Here is a 21,413-nt window from a genome sequence, read left to right on the forward strand (position 1 = left end):
GACCACACATTGTCTTGAACGCGGAACAAGAAATAGAAACAACTATAGTAACTGAGTTTCCGGTAATACTAAAGGATAAACAAAACTATATTTTACTTTTTTCTTATATTGGATGACCACACATTGTCTTGAACGCGGAACAAGAAATAGAAACATTTATAGTAACCGAGTTTCCGGTAATACTAAAGGATAAACTATACTCTACTTTATTCTTATATGTTGATGACCACACACTCTTGGCTATAGTATACTCAACGTGCCGCTAATGGCATTTTTGCTTGTGTTTCTGTTTGAACACCCTCCCTCGGTCCGATCGATTTAAGTGGAGTAAAATGGAACATTGTTTCTCCATACAGTCCTGCGCCAGGCCCAGAGTCAACATGGCCTCGATGGCTGCTTAAAAGTGTTTTCATTTGCTTGTCTAGCTCCCCGCGTCCCCTGCTATTATTATGCTGAGTGTTGCTCATGCATTAAACATATACCAGTCTTTATTATGTTCAAAAGCCAGTTCTTACAATTCTGTAGGTCTGTTTGTACAGTATCCTACATGTAAAACATAAAGAAAAGAAAAGAAGCAGTCGGCAAAATAACCGCTACAGAATGTGACTTACGGTAAAAAATAACCCAGCACTCAAATGGTAAACTGGAGACGAATATACTACACATTAAACATATATCAGTATTATTATGTTCCAACATAGGTTCCAGCCAGTTCTTTTCAATTCTATAGGTTTGTCTGTACAGTATACATGCAAAACATAAAGAAAAGAAGCAGTCGGCAAAAACCACAGAAGAACCCACTACTCATACTGGGACGACTATAATACACAGTATGCCTACATGTACTCGGCTTGCTAGTTTTGCCACCATTAGTAGTTTATTATATTTTTTCCACAAGCGTTTCTAATCAGACACACGTGTCAATATACCACATTTAATAGTAACGGTAATTTATCAAATTTGAACCACATCAGCATCATCTGATGGTGGTGGAGTTTATCTAGGTCTCATAGCAAGCCATGGATATATAGGTCTTCACTCACATGAGTTAACCGGGGTAGCCACTATAATAATAACGCCACACGCCCCAGTAGTGAACTTTGTTCACTATTATGCTACACGATCATTGGGTGTGATACCACAGGCAAGGTTGTTGTAATCATAATAAATTGACACATTTTTGGACCTCCGTATTACTTTGGACTTCGCCCCGAATTCAGACCGTGTTCCCCGGCAATCCTATTGAAAGCGAACTGCCTGATGATGGAAATAACTACGTGGGATATGCACTTTATATGAAAAAAGAAAAGAAATTCTAATCAACCAGAATCTGCTTATGGAGCGAGTCTTCATTGCCAAGTTCTGGGATACGCGTTTGTTTTCAGTGCACTTTGGGTGCGAACTTAACCTCTATAGCACTTATCATTTTTCTTGTGAAAAGAAATGTGTTAAACAACCAAAGAACAAAAGCCAATCGGTATGCTCACAGAGTGTGCTGAATACATATGTGGTGATTGCTTCTTTTCACATGGCAAATTCCTGTGTTGAATAAATCTGATTGTATACAGGCCAATAGAAAGATATACTACGTCACCGCAGTTTGAATATTGCCTTTCTCACATATTCCATTGTAAGCATTAGTGAACGGTTTCCCATGTGAGCATAGCAAAGCGCTACACAAAAACATACCAGTTGCTACTCAGTATTGGCATTCAGTATGTACAAAAAATGTTCTGTCCAAATATTTCGCTATGCAAAATTGCATGAGAAAAAAAACTGTCACTGAGCATAATCATTCATCTTCGACCGAATGGAAGTCAAGTCTTAGGCCTACACCATAGAAATCCGTCGTCTTCTGTGGGTTGATAATTGACATCTTTGAACATTTAATAAAGAGGTTCGTTTCACCCCATCTTACTTTTCAGACCTACAAAGGTGTATCTCTCGAAACATTTTAGAGGTGTGGTTTTTGAGGCAGCATACAAAATGCATTGCGCCAACGATTTGCTGTTGATATCTGTCTGCACACAAAGGTATAGTGTCTTTCTCCGCAAGCGGTATCATTCCGTGCTCAATTGACAATTCTTAGCACAGTTACTTCATCTTTGGCGATCGTTCCAGGGTGCCTGACAATCAGCGAGAATGTTCTAAAAGGATTGGCGCATTTTTTAGTCTCTTTAAAAAACCTTTCGGATGGAAGCCTTGAGAAACACGTAAATGTCTTGCAGTGGAGCCGCCGGGCTGGATGCGGCCTCGTAAACACCCCGTAAAGCGTGCCGATCGTATGGTGAGCTGTCTCTCGTGGCCAAGGTACGATACAGTAAAAACAACAAAACCGCGGATTTTGTAACTGTTCTTGGAAAAGATTCTCCAAAACCTGTTCTTGTGTAAGACTATCTCTAGTGGTTATTATGACGGGAAACGGCCTTATCAACTCATACGCATTAGAAACTCTGACACTAGTTAACGATGAGGTTTTGGATACGAGGTTGTAGTCAATACATGGCCTTGAAACATGAAGCAAATCATACGCGTTTGAACAATTCTAAAACCAGTTAACGATAAGGTTTAGGATACGAGGTTGTTGTAGACCTGTTTAACATAGTAATTGTTTCTTCAAAGCAGAATAATATAGTTTCCAAATAATGTTTGAGTTACCAATTACTGTTCGTTATTGAAATAACTCTCACACACACAACACAATCGAAAAGAACATGAGGTCTATTCTCTCCTTAAATGTTTACATTAATGGGTATAAAGCAACATGACATTTATTTCTTATATATGCAAACACAAGTAAACAACATGGACAACAAATCACGTCCTGCATTACTGGAGACACGGCTACATCCCATGCACGCGAACGCATCCGACATATTTTATTCCCGTTATTTACGCTTCACACTTCCAATTTTGCTGGGGACAAAAACCGCCCGCGGTTCCCCAAGCCAGTCGTGCGGGCCGAAATTCTTCCTCTCCCCGCTCTACGCATGGATGAGATACCCCTAAGGCTACGCAATCACAACACACATATAAACCCGTATAGTGTGTGTGTGTGTGCAGATCAGCAAAATCCGAGATACCATGATTCGGATGGAAGCCTCACTACAGCAAAGGTGTGCAGTGGGTATTACAATGTATTAGAGAAGGAATGCGCACGGCATTACATAAATAATGTGCGCACGTAAAAAACATACGTATAGCTCAATTAAGAGATCGCCTACGCGGCACATTGGTAGTAGACTAGGGAAGACCTTGTGTGACATTTCATGCGTACTGTGCCTAGGAAGGTTAATTAGATTGGCGCAAGCCGCCAAAAACAACACCTTGTAACGCCTCAGTGTATAGACGCAAACCATGGGATACACACGCACACAGAGATATGTCCTTGGCCTTATGGCTTATATACAGAGAGAATCTACGGTTGGACCAATGGTTGGGACTAATCTTATATCGATGATGCTGAGGCCCTTCCCAGGACAGGGTAAAACACACTGAAGAATATTTCTACATCCATGCGAATACATACATAATGGAAACGCATTTACACAGTTAAAAAACAACCATCGTATATAAAGGACTGATACTTCACGGAGGCAACAAAGGCGATTGCCTGTGTGCCCCATGGGCAATGCCTTGGTGCCCCTAAAATGTTCCAGTATTAACAATAATTTCCTCACAAGTTGCCCTTTACACGGAGAAAATGCCTTGGTGCCCTTGCCCTTTTAAAAAACCAAGCACACAGACCCGAGTATAGCTCTGTTAACTGTATGAAGGCAAATATATACATCATATAAAGAAGGACTGTCCACAATTTGAATTTGAATTGAATCTTCATAAAAGAGACCTACACAGTTTCCTGCCGAGTTTCTTACTTGAGATGGTGCGATTGCTTGTTAAATTACAGAGGTCTCTGAACGCATAGGATAACATTGCCCCAAGTATCAACAAAGCAGTTTCAGGTACTATTTTTGTAAGTTACTCATCACAAAGATGACGGTAGAGGCTAGTAAAATACGCACTGCGAAATTATAAAGCAACAATAAAATCACAAACTACACTGCACTAATAATGCTGACTGGATAATGCGTTTCGTTTCCATGGTAATCAGAATTTCAATGTCACAAACAGAATATAGTTAATCGCTCGATAAAATATTGAAGATTTGGTAAATCCATAATAAAAATGCTTACTTGCAATCGATTGCAAAATGCTGGGGGACGTCAGGCCTGTATGCTTCGTTTATGAAAGGGCAAGGGCACCAAGGCATATTCTTCTTGGTAAAAGGAACTCTATAAGGAAATAGTAAACTTCTTCTGTAAATCAAGGGCATCAAAGCATATTACCATGGAGCAATCGCCTTCGTTGCCTCCGTGAAGAAGCAGGCTTGACTGCAGATTTGGTTCATCTTTAAGAAGTTATCAAATTGCAAACGATTGCAAAGTGAACGGGTTACAATTTGGGAGAGGTTATGGACTTAAAATCAAGATAAAGCAGGGCAGACCATTCTATTTTTAAGTCACTGTTTATAAGGAGGTACCTGGGGCCTTTGCAGGCCCATGGTACCGGTATATTATACCCGGATGCCCGGCCGGACTCAGCTCTTCGCATAGTTACACGCACACTGTCTTGGGTGTACCATATAATATTACACTGTTGGGGGTTTTGAGCTTTTTATGGCAATGTTGGCGGGTTAGTATTGGACACTAACCCGTCTCAAACTGCGAAACTTATCACCATCCGCTGCCTCACCTGACTAACTCAATTACGGAAGCCTGACGGAGACATGGCGGTTTGGCCACTGCTCTACGGGGAACATGGGGTCGACCAACTTCACCAGGCTTATATTTGGCAAGAAAATATATATGTTTATATCGCACTAAGAATTGTATTATTAGAATATGTTATTTCACTCAAAATAGTATATTGTCTTTTTTAGCCTTCGAGAAAGACTCTGCTAGGGTCGAAACGTCAGGCCCCAACTATTTTTTGGTTTGCATTTATATACTACAGTTCCCTTTGATTGATATTGGCAGTTTTCAACAGCAATTCTATTTTCTCGTCACTGATATCAAATAACTGATTTCCAAACGCACATAACGTATGAAGTAGAAAACGAGTCCGACATCGCGCAATAACGAAGGTCCCTAAGTACAAAATAACTGGAGCGGCCTAAGTCGAACCCTAATACCTCCCCTCAACAGTTGAAACTACTTTAGCAGCAATTAACGTGATGGGGATATCCAACTGGCCTTCGACCACCCAAAGCACAGCTTTACCTTGAGTATCATTGTATTTTTTCTCATGAAATCAACGCCAAGTGCATATTTTATGATAGTGATAATAGTTATGATGATGATGAATGGTAACTATTATCATTATCACAGATGCACTTGGCGTTGATTTCACCAGAACAATAATATAAAACTATGGTCCATATAAACTTATCCAACGTGGTTCCTACATAATGGGCGGAACCATAACGTGTTTCCTCCATATAATGGGCGGAACCACGTTAGATACACTTACTTTGTTACACATTTTAGCGTGATGCACGGATATACACATTAAATCGTTTGGCAAAAGTGCATCAACCGCAATTTGATGACTACTTTGAGGTGTGAATATTTGACTCAAATGAACTTGTCTAGAAATGGGATATATTTTCGGATACATCTACACAATAATTAGTATGCATTTGTCATAATAGTTCGACACGTGTATACTCAACAGACTCGATTATGATGTTCAAAACTACATCCTTGTCTATAATGTACCGTCCCGTGCACATGCAGCGATTTCCCCAATCATCTAACAACTAAATTTGCTTCTCCACAACATACACAATAATATCGAGTAATAATAAGGGATCGACTTTTACAAAATGGTGCAATGCTTTCGCATTACTTATACCATGATTAACCGTCATAAAGCCCGAGCCAATGGTATAAGCCGCCCAATGATAATAGAACTACACCATATTTGTTACGCTTGTCTCGTCACGACAAGGTTATAGTATGCGGCATGGCAGCCCATACACAAGGTGAGGAAAGTCTTTCACAATCGGTGCCTCACAATGTCAATGCCAACGTGTATAAGCCGTCGTTAAAGTGAAGTTCACGTTCACAGTGTTTTCCGTGTTTATCAACAAGAGTTTCTAAACGTACAAATAAGTGTTTGGAGAGCTCATTTCTGACGAGCAAATCTTCATTTACAACTTTCTGAAGAGAGGTTTTGTTCCAGGCACTGTTTTTTCTCTTCAAATTGGTGCTTAACATTTACACGTTGTTTTGGGAAACCGCTCTCGAGAAAGTTGGTATAGATATCAAAGCAACAGGAATTTGTTAAACTGCCCGATAAACCCAAACAATTATTGCTTTAGTTTCCACTCGTAATGTACCAACTTCGCGATTTCCCTAAAAAGGAAAAATTAATTTTAAAACCTTAAGGTAACGATTCAAAAGTATCCCAGTATATTTTGTCATTGATGGCACACGTAATACTGCTCACCATGTCAACTTTTTCACAAAGCTGTTTTTTATATATTTTTTTTATACAATTCCTGCATGTTGGAGTTTGACTTTAAGTCAGGTTTTATTATAGCTTCACGGGCGCAAGAAGTATAGCCTCAGGTACGTTCATATTAGAACTTGAAGAATTCTCGCCAGCCAGGAATTTGAGTCAATTTGAAGGGATCTCTTGAGTGCTGACCAAGGGGCAAACTACATGGATGGTATGAATTTGATGTGGGTTTACAAAGTGACAGGATGTACAGTATATGACGGTTTTAACACTAAAAGCTACGTAGTAGATCCCAAAGACTATCCCGCAGCAATGTTTTCCTGTAAACTGCTAAAGTTGTAGTGCTTTTCAATGGGGACAATTTTTGTTTCTCTAAATCGATTCAAAAAAGGGAATCCTTAAAAAAAAATCAGGACATTTGTGAGGATGGCAATTCTAGACTCTTGAAAAAAAATTGCTACTTGGCACTGCCCAAACAAAACAAAAACATCGTTGATGGAACACTTTGAACGTTTCATCTGGCAGTGTTGGGGCAAACAAGTTTTTAACCGGTGGAAATGGTGGAACTTTTGATGTGTGATGGGGCAGGCAGGCCTGAAGCAACCGACACGGCCTCGTGGTTTTAGGCATGATCGATATGTGTAGAAAAGGCGCTCATAACGACCAGATCATAACTATAAGAAATGCAATGCAGCTCGTCTGTCAAGACAGCAACATTAGTTCGATCGGATCGCTCCAAGACAAAAAAAAAAAAAAAACCCGACCCCATTTAGAAAATAAAACCCCTCTGCGATTGACGACCGAGACCTTTCTTTAGAAAACTCCGCTCTGCATGCGGTGCACCCTGCCGGGGGTTTAAAGTCAACTTTTCACGCTGTATACCACAGGAGTGAGAGCATCAGGGGCATCGGCCTCTGCCGTGTTTTGCTGTGGGCTGTTTTCTCCGGACCCGCTTGGTGAAAGAGGAGCGGACACAAAGGGTGGTATACGGTGCCCAGGCGGAGCAAAAAGGGGGCATTCCTTAGTCGGTAAACAACCCGCTTAGGCCGTTAGATAGCCTCGGCAAGAGTGTCCTTAACAACCACCATAAAAAGTAGGTTGTAAAAAAGGCAATGGATGGGTCAGTGTATAACGTCCACCAAAGTGCAGTTACCGGGTTAAATGTGAATTATACAACGAACTGATCAAGAAGGTAATGTTCTTGGTTCAAAACTGAGAAATAAGTCATCAAGTCCGATTATCAAGCTAGAGTAAGTTTAACTTGTTTAGAAGCAACTGCTACTAAGACCCGTGACATTTTCTCAATTTCGATCTTGGTGCATAATGTAATCCAGGGTCTCTAGCCAAGGACTTGATGACTTATCACTAATATTTATATGAATTAGAAACTCACCTTTGGTTCCCCATAACCGTTCAGTCTCGTAGCCAAATCATGAAAACTGGATGGACATTCAGCGTATACGAACAAAATCAAAGCCAAACCGAAACTCCACGTGCAAAAGCTGGAACTCTATCGGGGTTGGTAACGCTGTTCAACGGTATAAATCCAAAGCTGTGACGGCTGGTCGCTCTGCACAATCTGATTTTAGTCGGTGAAGAAAAATCAAGTAAGGTGCAGCTATCCACTAAGAGTTAAGAATCATTTACACACTGTATGTGTGAAGTCAAATCACCCAGGGATTGTTGTATGTATACATGTATATTGCTCTTCATTCGGCCTCTCAATAGTGGTGTGTGTTGATTCGCAGCGGCCTCCGTAGTATAATGATGTTGTGTGCAGTTCCTGGTCCAGGAATGGACTTTGCATTGGGACTGAGAAGTGGCTGGAACATAGTCGCTGTACACTGCGAGCTTGATCACGTTGCTTGCGCTGTGTACACAAAGCGCGTTCCATTCACACCTTGGGGGTGACATTTAGCGCATTGCAGGTGTGCTATAGCTGTTTCACAAACTGAATTAATCTGTCGGTGCCGTGCGCTACCTTTTTTCTCTCTTCTCTCTCAGCCATTGGTTGGTACCCGACGAGGAAGTCTGCCTGTCATTAATCATTGATATTCACTGGGTTATGATTTATGAATTGAGCTATTCCAGGCAAATTCCGCCATCAGTCAGGCGCGACTAATTTTGTACAACGTAGGTAACAATCTGGTGCAGACAAGATTGATGTGTTTCATGGCGGTACCTCACCTTACCAAGACTCCTCAGCAGCGAACAGAGAGAAATTGCTGCTGCAATTTGGACTTGGCTTGAAACAATAGGCTCCTCGTGTTTTTGGAACGAGAACGAGCCAAGATGACGGTTTCAAAAGTCTCTCTTATTCGAAGCTGATTCGAATGCCAACAACTGAGACGTAATCGTCGGCACAAGGAAACAGTTAAATACAAATCAATTAATTCAAGGCAGTCAATTAAATTACAGTTTTGTTTTTCAATGTAAATACTTCTGTGGAATAATATTTTGTTAAACAACCGTGGGGTGATTGAAGAGTAAAATTTGCTAGAAAGGGGTCTTTTATAGGAGTAGTACTCAGAAATGAGACATAAAGATGGTGACAAACCAAAGTGCTAAAAACTAAGGTACTTTTGTGGAATATTATGGGCATATATTTATATAAGTGTTTTTTCTTTCTCTATGCTCTAACAAATTGTCTATTATTGGCTTGTAACGGACGGGTGTACTGCACACGCCCACCCCCCCCCCCCCGCACATGTAGTGTTTGCGTGCTCGAAACTATAGATGGACAAGGATACCACGCTCGAACTTCACGTCCACCTAATTGGTCAGGACTGAAAAAGAGGGGGTGTATATAAATGTATGTGTGGATTAACGACAGGTTTAGGGATGAATGGGTGCCCCGCCCTTTCCACGCTAACCTCTCAAATTGAACCGTGGTCCCAATTTGACTGGCTGAGGCAACGCTCAAATATTGGAACAGGGCAGGTTGGGTTAATTGGTTTGGCTGGTGTGAATGTTTTCTCGTTGTTAGATCAGGCCGACTATTGTGTACAGGTGTTGGCGGGTCTGATGGTGGGTTTGATTGGAAGGTGTCTCTTCAAAGTTTATTACTTAATAGCAAGATGGAATGCTCTGGGAAGAGCACCTTGGCACACCCTACGTTTCTATTACGGTTACCTTATAGGCAAGATGGTCTTCATCTTATTGATGGATTCTAACCAGACCGTTTATTAAGGGATGTTCAAATGTTTTTTTTTTTCAAGCCCCATTGTTTAAGAAGCCTTGAAACTCGGCGGGAGTTAAATTAGGTAGTACCACCAAGTCCATGTGTGAATCGCTTTTGAGTATTAAACGAACCAGTAACTGAGGCACAACGCTTTATTCATATTAAGGTTCAACTGGCATGTGTGAAAAAACTGAAATAAATGTGATATTCCATGAATGTTGCGCACATCATTTAGTCATAGCCCACCTACGCAATGTCCTTCAATTCCAGAAACTAGTTTATATACCAATGATGGTTTCACCCCCATGTTAATCATGCCAGTCACGACGCAAACACAGTGCCCCTTTTTAACACAAAAACACCACAGACAATCAAGTTTTTTGGAAGGCCGAAAAGCAGTTGTTCCGCGTAGCTGCCAGATCGAGCAAACGGGATCCGCTGAGGGAGCCTTTGTCAATCCCACCGACAATTGAGCACTTGATCGGCCGATTGAAAAATGCGATAAAATTCAACAATACCGGGTAGTTGTGGGTCCATTGTTGGTCCCCCTAGCGAGTCGGCAAAGGCCTCTACTAGATATTGCAATTAGGGAAAGCTGTCAGATTACGGCACCTATTTCTTTGGGCGAGGATCTACTGGGTTTATAGGAAGAAAAGAAAGTTACAAGAAAGGGGGGAAGACTGTGGCTGTAAATAATCGAGTCCAGCTACAGTCAGATTAACGAAATCGGATTGAACTGAACAGGGTGCAAACCGTTGCAATTATGCACCGAGGAACAAACACTGTGGCCTACAGCTCGTTCGGAATCAAACATAGACAAACTGATGAGAAATTAACGACAACAACCTAATTAATCGAACAATTATCAAATGACCAACTCCTTTAATGTTAGAAATATCAACTATCGAGGATTTGGTATCAACGTGAAATCCACTTTTAGAATGATCAGGCTTTAATGGAAATGTCTTCCTCTATGACTTATGCTTATAGCGAAGTTTTACACGACATTAAACCCAACAAAACCTTTCTTAAAAACATGATGAGAAAAGGCTCCCTCTGAAGAAACGTAGTTTTTGAGAAAGAGGTCCAAACTTCCCACGAAAATATTTGAATCTGAGAAAGACTTCAGGCCTAAAGCCGTTCTCATGCGTCTGAAAGCACAGTCCCCACACGGTATATTTTATGCAAGTTGCAACAAGGGCGTTTGTTTCTTTCAATGCAACTTCGATGACCAACTGAGCCAAAATTTTCACATATTATTTATTTTATGCATATGTTGGGATACACCAACTTTAGTGAGAATACTGGTCTTTGACAATTACCAAAGGTATCAAGGGGTGGATTTCACACAAAGTTAAGAGTAGTCTTATCTCGAGTTACTCGTCCTAACTTAGAACCATCTTTAAGTTTTAAGGGTCGATTTCACAAAGAGTTAGAACTAGTCCTAACTTAGGACTAGTCCTAGGAGATATACAAATTGCATGAATGGTCCTAAGTTAGGACGAGTAACTGGTCCTAACTCGAGATAAGACTAGTCCTAACTCTTTGTGAAATCCACCCCAGTGCCTTTAACGGATTGACCGTCAAATCACAAAGGGTCAGACTGGCCATGTAGGTTCGATCAAATTAGAGAAGATACAAATCAAGAAGTGCTTTTTAGTGTGCTACTCATGACAGCAGCTGAAAAGTCACTTCGTCATTACTATCCGAGACCTTCCTGACACAACTTATCACTCCCCTCCTCTCAACTTGTCGGCACCTTCAGGTTGCTAGAAGAGGTGGCAAGGGCCGGATTAGCGTTATGTCCGGCGTCTTAAGGTGAGATTAATAAGGGGTCCATCAAAGAATTGTTGATGGATAAGCTGACAAAAAGGATCAGGATTAGATAAGCTACAAGATGAGTAACCTCATGGGCTGATTTTTGCTTTATTATCTTTATTTGGTCGTAAATGGGTTATCGTTGTATTTAATGTCTTTTCAAACACTGTATATCGGGAAATTGAAAACAAATGTAAATAATTATTTAACTTTAATCGGTCCTCACTCAACAATTAAGTTTACCCATATACAAGATCGGGTAGATATGTTGATCTGCATCTTTTAGTTGTACTGATGTTTTTACAAAAAGACACGTATAGCCCATAGGCCCTTCGGCTACTAAAAACATGTATTTTATACACCCTTTTCTGGACGACGAATCCTGTGTAAAAATTGCTGGCCCGATTTTCGCCGAAAGAAAAGACAACCGTCATCGAAAACGTTCGCATGTTGACCACAAACGATGCATAAACACGCAACATGCAAAAAATGTTTCTGCATGGCTGAAGGACACGGAATAGTGTCATGATCTCAAAAATAATTAATTTGTAAATAGCTATTAATCAACTCAGACCCTACATTGACGGGTGTCTCTTTGCAAGTTGACTAAGCTTTCCCTGACGTTGTTCACCACTTTTGACCTCGGTTCGCATCCCACCTCAGACCGGAGCCTTGCATGGGATTTTCAGACCATACCTGATTGCGTTAGTTTTCCCTTTGCGGTTTCCACACTGAACATTCCCTTCTCGTTCCTATACTAGCGCTGAGAAATGAAAGCTGATAACTTTCCCGAATCTATATGATTTTTTTGTTTTTTTGGTTAAATCTTAGTAGTTGGCTCAAATCAGCAAAAGATCGGAGTTAGCATTTAAAGGAACACGTTGCCTTGGATCGGACGAGTTAGTCAAAACAAAAGCGTTTGTAACCGTTTTTTATAACATGTATATGGTTGGAAAGATGTTTTAAAAGTAGAATACAATGATCCACACAAGTTTGCCTCGAAATTGCGTGGTTTTCCTTCTACTGTGCGAAGTAACATGGTCGGCCATTCATGGGAGTCAAAATTTTGACCCCCATAAATGGCCGACGTGTTAGTCGACGAGGTAAAAGGAAAACCACGCAATTTCGAGGCATGTTTGTGTGGATCATTGTATTCTACTTTTACAACATCTTTCTACCAATATGCATTTTATAAAAAACGGTGACAAACGCTTTTCAAAGACCAACTCGACCGATCCAAGGCAACGTGTTCCTTTAAAATCTTGAAATGTTTCCGTCTCTTATCATTACAGGCCGAAGCCAGGCCAACGGTAGATCCCATTTTTTAAAATAATATTGTTTCTGCAAGTCGCACAAAACAAGGCTAAAAGCCACTCTAGGTTAAGGGCTACAAGGAAGAAAACATAGACATGCAGAAACTCAGTGGAGCTGAAGGCAGGAATTGACATCCCTCTTAAAAGATGGAAGATCATAGGATGAAGGGAAACATGCACCAGGCAAGGAGTTCCAAAGAGATGCAGTACGAGGGAAAAAGCTACTGGAGTAGCTCTTTGTTCTACATCTCGGCACAGCCACAGTATATAAGGATGAGAACAAGCAGAAAGCCTGGTCTCGCGCTCAAACACCCTGACAGGAGGAACAAGGTTGGATAGACTGGTGGAACATTTACCATGGAAATATCTGTAAAACAGGCAAAGGCTGGCTACAGACCTTCGGTGAGAAAGGGGTTGCAGTGTAGTTCCTAACTCTTCTCCAACCAGGTTTATATTACGCGTTGCAATAAGTTGTTGGTTCTGCCTTTAAGAACTCCTCTTGGATGGGTGGGCACTAATATGTACTTCCTCACCTCGGACTAAAAGGGAATTTAGGGTCTTAAAATTGTTGTCAAGACTTAAAAAACAACTATTATATCAATAATCCGAAGGTAAAATAAGCTTTTCGAGCAGCTCATTTTTGAAAAGGCTGTTAATGGAAAACTCAAGAAATTTACATCGCCTTAAGGGTCCATTCGTGTCGCTTCACATGTTATGTCGTAACCTTGTTTGTAATCACTGGATATATGGCAGTCACAGGTTGTATGGCTTCTGACTGGCACCCCGAACAAAGATCTAAAAAAAATGCTAGATAGATAGCTCAGTTATGAGCACGTTCGTCCGGAGGTCACAGGTTGGAATCCCGCTCATAGTCAATATTTCTTATTATATTTCTTGATCGTTTATTAGGCAGTGATTTGCACTTATATTCAAGGAATGAGTATTGCATATGCTAGGCCTAGTTCATTCGCTCTCGCAGGTCTAAGCTTTGAATAATCGGGTCGGATGCGGCGTGCACCACGTTCAAATAACGTTAGAAAAAATACGCCATTTTCGAAACTTGGGCTTACATAAAAAAAAAAAAAAAAGGCTTCAGTATTCATCCTGTCAGTGAGTATATTGTAAACTTTCGATACGGGAGTTCAAACAGACGGACGATGCTTTTGCCACGAGCGGAAGGCTAAAACCGTGTTTTCGAAAACGGCCACATGCTGCCGTTAATGCTATCCGAATTAGCGGCTACAGCTAAGGCTACGACTGTTGCTAACGGTGTTGCTGAGGACGTCACATGCCTCAACGCGTAATGACGCGGAAATCTAGCAAGCCGTAGCTGCCAATTCGGACATGGCATTAGCCGTGGTTTCGAAAACGCTAACAGGCTGCCTTTGCTGAAGCCGCCAATGTGGACAAGGCCTTTTGTTATGCACTTGGAATATGGACAATGTAGACTCAAGCTATTTTAATTATCCTCCATGATTATACCAACGGAAAGGAACATGGATGCCTGGCAACGTACCAATTCCACAAAGGTATACACTAAAAGATAAGAGGCAAAACACATAAACAAGTCACTGAACTCCTCTGTCCTTACTCTATGCTCAGACAAACCGGAATAGCTTTTCGGTAAATAGATGGAATACTAACAACGGCATATTACCAAGAAATGGACATTATATAGACAAGTAAAGGGTTACATAACCAAGTTTATGAAATGCAATTAAATACCACTTGGTTATTTTATTGCATTACAAAAGGTATAGGCCTAATGTCGTGGTCAAGCAGCATGTAGAGTATTTGATGATATTTTAAGCTTTGCGTGGCGTGGATCGTAATACAGTGGGTGCGTTCGTTTAGCTTCCCTGGAACGACCCCGGTGTGTGGCGGTTTTTTCTTCCAGGACTAATGTGGGTAATTTTCTGCACACGTTCGTCCTGGGAAAAAAAACCCGCCACACACCGGGGTCGCCCCGGGGAAGCTTAACGAACGCACCCTATATATGCATACGCTATAAACTCTTTCGGGAGAAGTGTTTGTTCTGAGACGAGCCTGTGCCCGGCGGTTCTTCTCAGAACCCCAGAGCAAGGAATTTGTCAGAACACTTGTGGTGTCGTGATAATGTATCATGTGATCAGCGCGTATACGTTGTTGCTTGTGCAGTACCTAGACCCTTTATACAGATATACCTTTAATGCAAAAAAAAAAAAAATACACATTTATTTGTCGGCGGCCACTTCCAATATAACGTATAGTTCAGTAAATCTCTTCATGTGTGATTAACAACCACACACAGCTGACCTCATTCAATACCTTTAAGCTTAACTTTTCCACGAAAATTCAGACAAAATTAGGTCATAATAAATGATGTTAACCTCCAAAAAGTGTTAGTGAGTTTCCGTTTTAGTATCATACGACACAACATGTGCGATTTCAGGCAATGGTAATAACCTTGGGCGTGAACGGTTGTTGTACAGGATATGGACATACTTTTGTAAATTGAGATTAAGTAAAACTCTCCAATCAAACTCCAAAAACACCACATTCAAAACAAATCACAACCAAACTCAAACAACCTGGGAAGGGGCTGCCAAAGATCTAATCCCCACATCCTGAAATAGGTGATCAAGGCCTGTGCTATTTTCAGACATGCAACTTTCTAATTGCAAAAAAAGCAGACGGAAATTGCCGATCACGCTTAAAGGCAGTGGACACTATTAGCAATTGTCAAAGACTAGCTTTCACAGTTGGTGTATCTCAACATATGCATAAAATAACAAACCTGTGAAAATTTGAGCTCAATCGGTCATCGAAGTTGCAAGATAATAATGAAAGAAAAATAACCCTTGTCACACGAAATTGTGTGCGTTTACATGGTTGATTACGAGACCTCAAGTTCTAAATCTGTGAGGTCTCGAAATCAAATTCGTGGAAAATTACTTCTTTCTCAAAAACTATGGCACTTCAGAGGGAGCCGTTTCTCACAATGTTTTATACCATCAACCTCTCCCCATTACTCGTCACCAAGAAAGGTTTTATGCGAACAATTATTTTGAGTAATTACCAATAGTGTCCACTGCCTTTTAAGTCTTAACTTTTGTGCAGTGTTTTTCAGTTTTTTATGGCACTGTTTTGGAAAGAAAAAGATGATATCAACTGATCAGCTGAAAAGATGCATGCCTGTATTTTCTAGGCCAGTGATCTGTACCCATGACCCATGGTTCAAGTCAGTGTTATTGCATGAACAGTTATATTAAGACAAGTTGTCTTTATTGAGATATTGATGATACCATGATGATACTATACCTTCGTACTGAATATGTCAAGAAGAAAAAACATAACCTACATCCAATGCACCTAAATGTATTAAAGGCGGAGTATTGTACACAGAATGTCAGAAATTCTCAATAACTTGCAAAAATAATGGGCAGGGGTGCCGCCACTTTTCACGCTTGTGACATACTTTTGCTTTGTTCGGTCTTCAATATTCAAAGTGGAGTGTATACAAAAAATACTTCATTTTCGAATTCCACACACACAGACTCACATTATTTTCACGAAGGCCGCTGACCGCAACAATTATCCCTAAAATATTATCCGGCATTTCGTTCAAATTATCAGAACCGCAGTATTCCTTTAAACCCCAATGTGGACTGCGAACCATAAACTGCCAAGTTCCGCATTGTAAAACCAGGCAATAAAAGCCATAAAACCACGTGAATGAGCTAAACTCCATTCACAACAAGCCAGTCCATGATCTATAAGCACCATGGCACCATGGTTTACGAGTCACTGAGTAGTAAATATGATGGGGGCAATACAACTGACAGAATGATATTTGTTTCCCGGTGTTATCTTTCCATCTCTTTGATACACCCCGTCGTAGAGGCCCGTCAAGGTACCCTATGTTGCGTGGATGGAAGTTGGAACGATCCCATCTGCGGAGAACATATAGATTCAAGAGATAAAACTTTTTTTAATAACTTTGTGTAGGGGTGGTCCATTTTGAATGGTGGTGAATAATTTAAGAATATGAGGGGAATAAAATAGATGATGACTTTTATTGACAAAATATTTATAATTAGCGGTGTCTTTTCAAATAAGTTTCTTTGCAAAGGGGGCCTATTACTTTATCGGCGTGGGGAAAACATTGGTTGCTGTACTCTTGACGAAAGCTAGAGCCAAAATTAAAACTGATGTAGAATGTCACACATAATTAGGATTCTACAAAATTATCCCCAAATTAGACCGTGCCCGAATTAGCGGCTGCGGTTGTGGCTTGATCTTGATTGATCATGCAATGAAGTATAGCCACACCCTTAGCAACAGCTGTAACAGAAGCCTTAGCCGACAATTCGGATACGGTCTACGTTAGGAGTACTTTTTGCCGATTGCAGATACAGCTTTAAAGCCATTTGACCCTTTCGGTAAACAGTATTGTCCAAGGCCCACATCACTTCGTTTGTCACAACTTCTATATAAAATAACAAACCTGTGAAAATTTAGGCTCAATCGGTCATCGGAGTCAGGAGAAAATACGCCTAACACACCCTTGTATCCACACGTTTCGCCGTGTCATGACATGTGTTTAAAATAAATCCGTTATTCTCGATATCGAGAATTGGTTTGTTTTACCGTTTTCTCAAAAAGTAAAGCATTTCATGGAATAATATTTCAAGAGAAGTCTTTCACCACTACCTTCTGTAAACCATGTAAGTTATTTGTAAATCTGTGAACTTTTATTTGTTTTCTGTACCGAAGGGGTCCAATGGCTTCAAGTCAGCCGTATGTTGCTCCCGTGACGAGTCATGTTAAACAATGAGCTAGTCAACTTTTCGGTTACCGAAAACGATCAGATCATACTGATCGGAAAACGTTGCATTGTCAACCACCGGTTCTTTTCATCAAAAAATACCTCATATATGAGATTTACACTTTGAGACTACCGCAAACCTCACCTTAAAGGCAGTGGACACTATTGGTATTGTCAAAGACTATAGCCTTCACAGTTGGTGTATCTCAACATATGCATAAAACAACAAACCTGTGAAAATTTGAGCTCAATCGGTCATCGAACTTGTGAGATAATAATGGAAGAAAAAACGCCCTTGTCACACGAAGTTGTGTGCGTTTAGATGGTTGATTTCGAGACCTCAAGTTCTAAATCTGAGGTCTTGAAATCAAATTCATGGAAAATGACTTTATTCTCGAAAACTATGGCACTTCAGAGGGAACTGTTTCTCACATCTCCCCATTACCCGTCACCAAGAAAGGTTTAATGCTAACAATTATTTTGAGTAATTACCAATAGTGTCCACTGCCTTTAATATACTCACACACGATACTTAGTTTCAAATACTACTGGCTACCGAAACGAAGAATATTAAGTATTCTCATTATATTTCTTGAATTGTAAAGTAGTCACCGTATAGAGGGCATATTTTTGTGACCAGATTCTGCAAAATAAGCTCTCAGAAATTCACGCAAGTTTAAAGATGAACTTCATAAATGACACTTCTTTTGTTTGTATAGAGCCGCACCATTGATAAAAAATTATCTTCAAAAGGTCAATGCTCCAGAAGACGTGTAACTTACTTTGCAATTTCTACAAATCATATTTGCATTATGCTGCCTCGGGTTCCTTAAAATACGGTGGATCTGGACATCCGAGATGGAGGGATAATAATGCCATTCCCAATTGGCTCTGTGAAATTTAAGCATCATGTTTAGCGTCCTCCGTTTTTGAAAAAAGGGAAGGAGGGCCACTTTTTCAATAACGGCTCTCCGACACATGTTCAATACAAACGGCTGTTCTATTTTTTTCAAAATGGCTCTTCTTTGCTAAGATCGTTAATAAAAATCCTCTTTTTGGGTTAAAAACAAACCTTATCCGAAGAAAAAAAAAATGTCATTAAAAAAAAAGAGAGAGAAAAGGAGGCCACCTCTAAAAAGGAAGCGGGCGGGACGCTAAACATAATGTTTAATTTTATTTTGCCGTACAGACTTACTATTTTTCTTGTATGGAATCCTCGAACTGACCGAAGATGAGGTCTCAAGTACGGATGTCTCCGCCACGGCATGGAGACATGCTCTTTTTATAAGAGAGGAATTAATCTGGTAAACTTTACTCTCAAAGTGGACTTCAAACACGTATCTCTTCGGTGAAATATAAACACTAGGGAGCATAAGTACCAAATGAGCACAGACAACAAAATGGCGATTATAGAAAGAAATCTATTCTTGTGGGATAGAGGTTAATGAGGAGGAAATATGCACTGGCGAGAAAACAACCGTAAAAGAATCTGAATGTTTTTGGGGGCAATGGACACTAGTTGTAATTCCTCTAAATAATTGTTAGTATAAAAAAAATACTCGGTGTAGAGCAATGGAGAGCTGTTGATAGTATAAAACATTGTGAGAAACAAATCCCTCTGATCTGAAGTAACGTGGTTTTTGACAAAGAGGTAACATCTCAATCAAATAATAACAGACTTCATCAGCTAAAGCCTTTTATAATGCAGCCGAAAGCACACATCACAAAGTAATGTAAGGGTGTTTTTTCTTTTCTATTCTTTATCTTGCAATGACCGAAAGCCCAAATTTTCACAGGTTTGTTATTTTAAGCATTAGTTTGGATACACCAGGTGAGAAAACTGGTCTTTGACAATTACCAAACGTGTCCAATGCCTTTAATGGAAATATGCCCTGGAAAAAAAAGCGTAATCAAAGCTGAAGTTGTTTTAATATCCCATAACGATTACTGCACACGGAGCGAGAATCGTCTTAAGGATAAAACCCAAGTTGATGGGACGTTTTTCACCTGTGCCACGGCAGACATTCTAGCGGCACGAAGCAACTCTTGATTGATGTACGCCACGTGGTGTATAAATGTTCCTCATAAAATTGATTAATCGCCGTTATAGAGAAGCTTTATATTATAACTGAGTTGAGACATAAAATGCATAAATCTCAAGGGATCGTGTTTTTTTCTAGTGACGTTGAGTTGTTTTCTTGTGGGAATAAACACTTGTGTCTTGCGGGAAAACATCTGCTGTACGGACACGGTTGTTTCGGGTAACACGATCATTATTAACAAATAAACCGAAGGTTTCACGAAGGCGAATGTCTATACTTGGAGATTCCCGATGTATTTATTCACAAAAATTGCCAGGCAGCTAGCAAGGATCTGCGCTTTAAGGCGCCATGTTAAAGGCATGCATGATGGACACTATATTGGTAATTACCATAGAAATAGAACCCGGAGAACGCTGAGCTCGACCACCCTCTGTGTCGTCTGTGGACGCGGCGTATCAATACCGCGCAATACGCACGTATGGCAAAATTTTCATCGTGTGACACGCGCGTATGGCAAAATGGCAAGATGTCAGCGCACATAGTCCATTTCATGATGATGTCATTGTATAGACCATTGATCTCCATTATACCGACTGAATAGGACATTGCGCTATGCTGCGTGCATAAACACGCGGCCCAACAATGGCGGCGCAATTCCTTCAAACGGGTAAATTAATGTGCACTTGGTCGGGTTTGAGTCTGTCAGTTGAAGTTGTAAATTGAGAATAGAAATGGGGGGGAAAACATGACGATCGACAGTTTGAAGTATGAAAAAGTTGCTGATTGAAATGCAATAAAGCAAACTAACTTTATATTTGTTTCTATCAAATGCCCTATTAGTATTATGATAATGATATTTAAATTTCTAAACAAACACTCGGCCGTTTTACTGTTCCGCCAGAAATAAATATTTTTATTTTGGTCACAAATAACGAAGTCGGCTATTTCCGAGATGACTGATCCTCTCAACGAACTTGTACATAATTCGCATATACTTGTCGCTTTCCCGAACCTTTTAATTATTGATGCTATGACAAACATCTGTTGAATCTTCCCGTCTTCGTCGATTCCAGACAACCATCTGTAACGGAGCGAAAACAAAAATAGTATTGCTCGGTAAAAATAACAAATACTTGGCCTATAATAACTATTTTTATGAAAGATAGTTTAAATTTCCGGCTTATATTTGTAACGTTAGATATAATAATAATAATATGAATCGCTAAAAAAATGCAAAGGCCTACCTACTTATGGAAAGACAATCCCTTTGCCGACTCAGTTTTCCCTCCTCCAGTGATTGATAGCCGCGCACGACTTCACCATCAGCATTTTTAGTTTGTTTGATCCGATTCCAATTGTATTAATCCCCAAATGACAATTAAAAGGACGAAAACTTCTCTCTGCTTGCAGCAACTCCGTTTAAAAGTGTACAGCGCATTTCGTGTGACGAACGGTCTTCACCCGTTTGAAAAAATACGCGCGCGGCCTGCGTTTGGACGCGATGTCCTATCCAGTCAGTATAATGGAGATCAATGGTCTATGGCAAATACCATAATGGCAAAATATTTTGCCATACACGCGTTACGAAAATGGCGTGTGCGCGTCCATAAAAATGGTCTCACAACGAAACCGCACGCACAATGAGACACTCAGCGTTATCCGGGTTCTATTTCTATGGTTATTACTCAAGGTACATGTAAGCAGAAAAACTTACTTGGTGTAACGAGCAA

The 21,413-nt window shown here is 40.3% G+C and overlaps 1 protein-coding gene and 1 long non-coding RNA gene across 2 annotated transcripts in view; both read right to left on the minus strand.

The window, feature by feature from the left end:
• Window positions 1–8,392, minus strand: part of LOC139941722 (repulsive guidance molecule A-like) — a 39,832-nt gene extending 31,440 nt beyond the window's left edge. The window contains exon 1 of the mRNA XM_071938336.1: window positions 7,916–8,392. Within this exon, the coding sequence (XP_071794437.1) occupies window positions 7,916–7,929 (14 nt within the window). The 5' untranslated portion in view covers window positions 7,930–8,392. The remainder of the gene's footprint in view (window positions 1–7,915) is intronic.
• Window positions 8,393–14,875: 6,483 nt separating this feature from the next.
• Window positions 14,876–21,205, minus strand: LOC139941849 (uncharacterized). The gene is made up of 3 exons (XR_011786633.1): window positions 20,928–21,205; window positions 20,696–20,764; window positions 14,876–16,766 (listed from the first exon to the last, which is right to left on the minus strand). It is a non-coding gene; the product is annotated as an uncharacterized lncRNA (long non-coding RNA).
• Between the last annotated feature and the right edge of the window lie 208 nt (window positions 21,206–21,413).

The sequence above is a fragment of the Asterias amurensis genome, chromosome 9, assembly GCF_032118995.1.
Source record: "Asterias amurensis chromosome 9, ASM3211899v1".
NCBI lineage: Eukaryota > Metazoa > Echinodermata > Asteroidea > Forcipulatida > Asteriidae > Asterias > Asterias amurensis.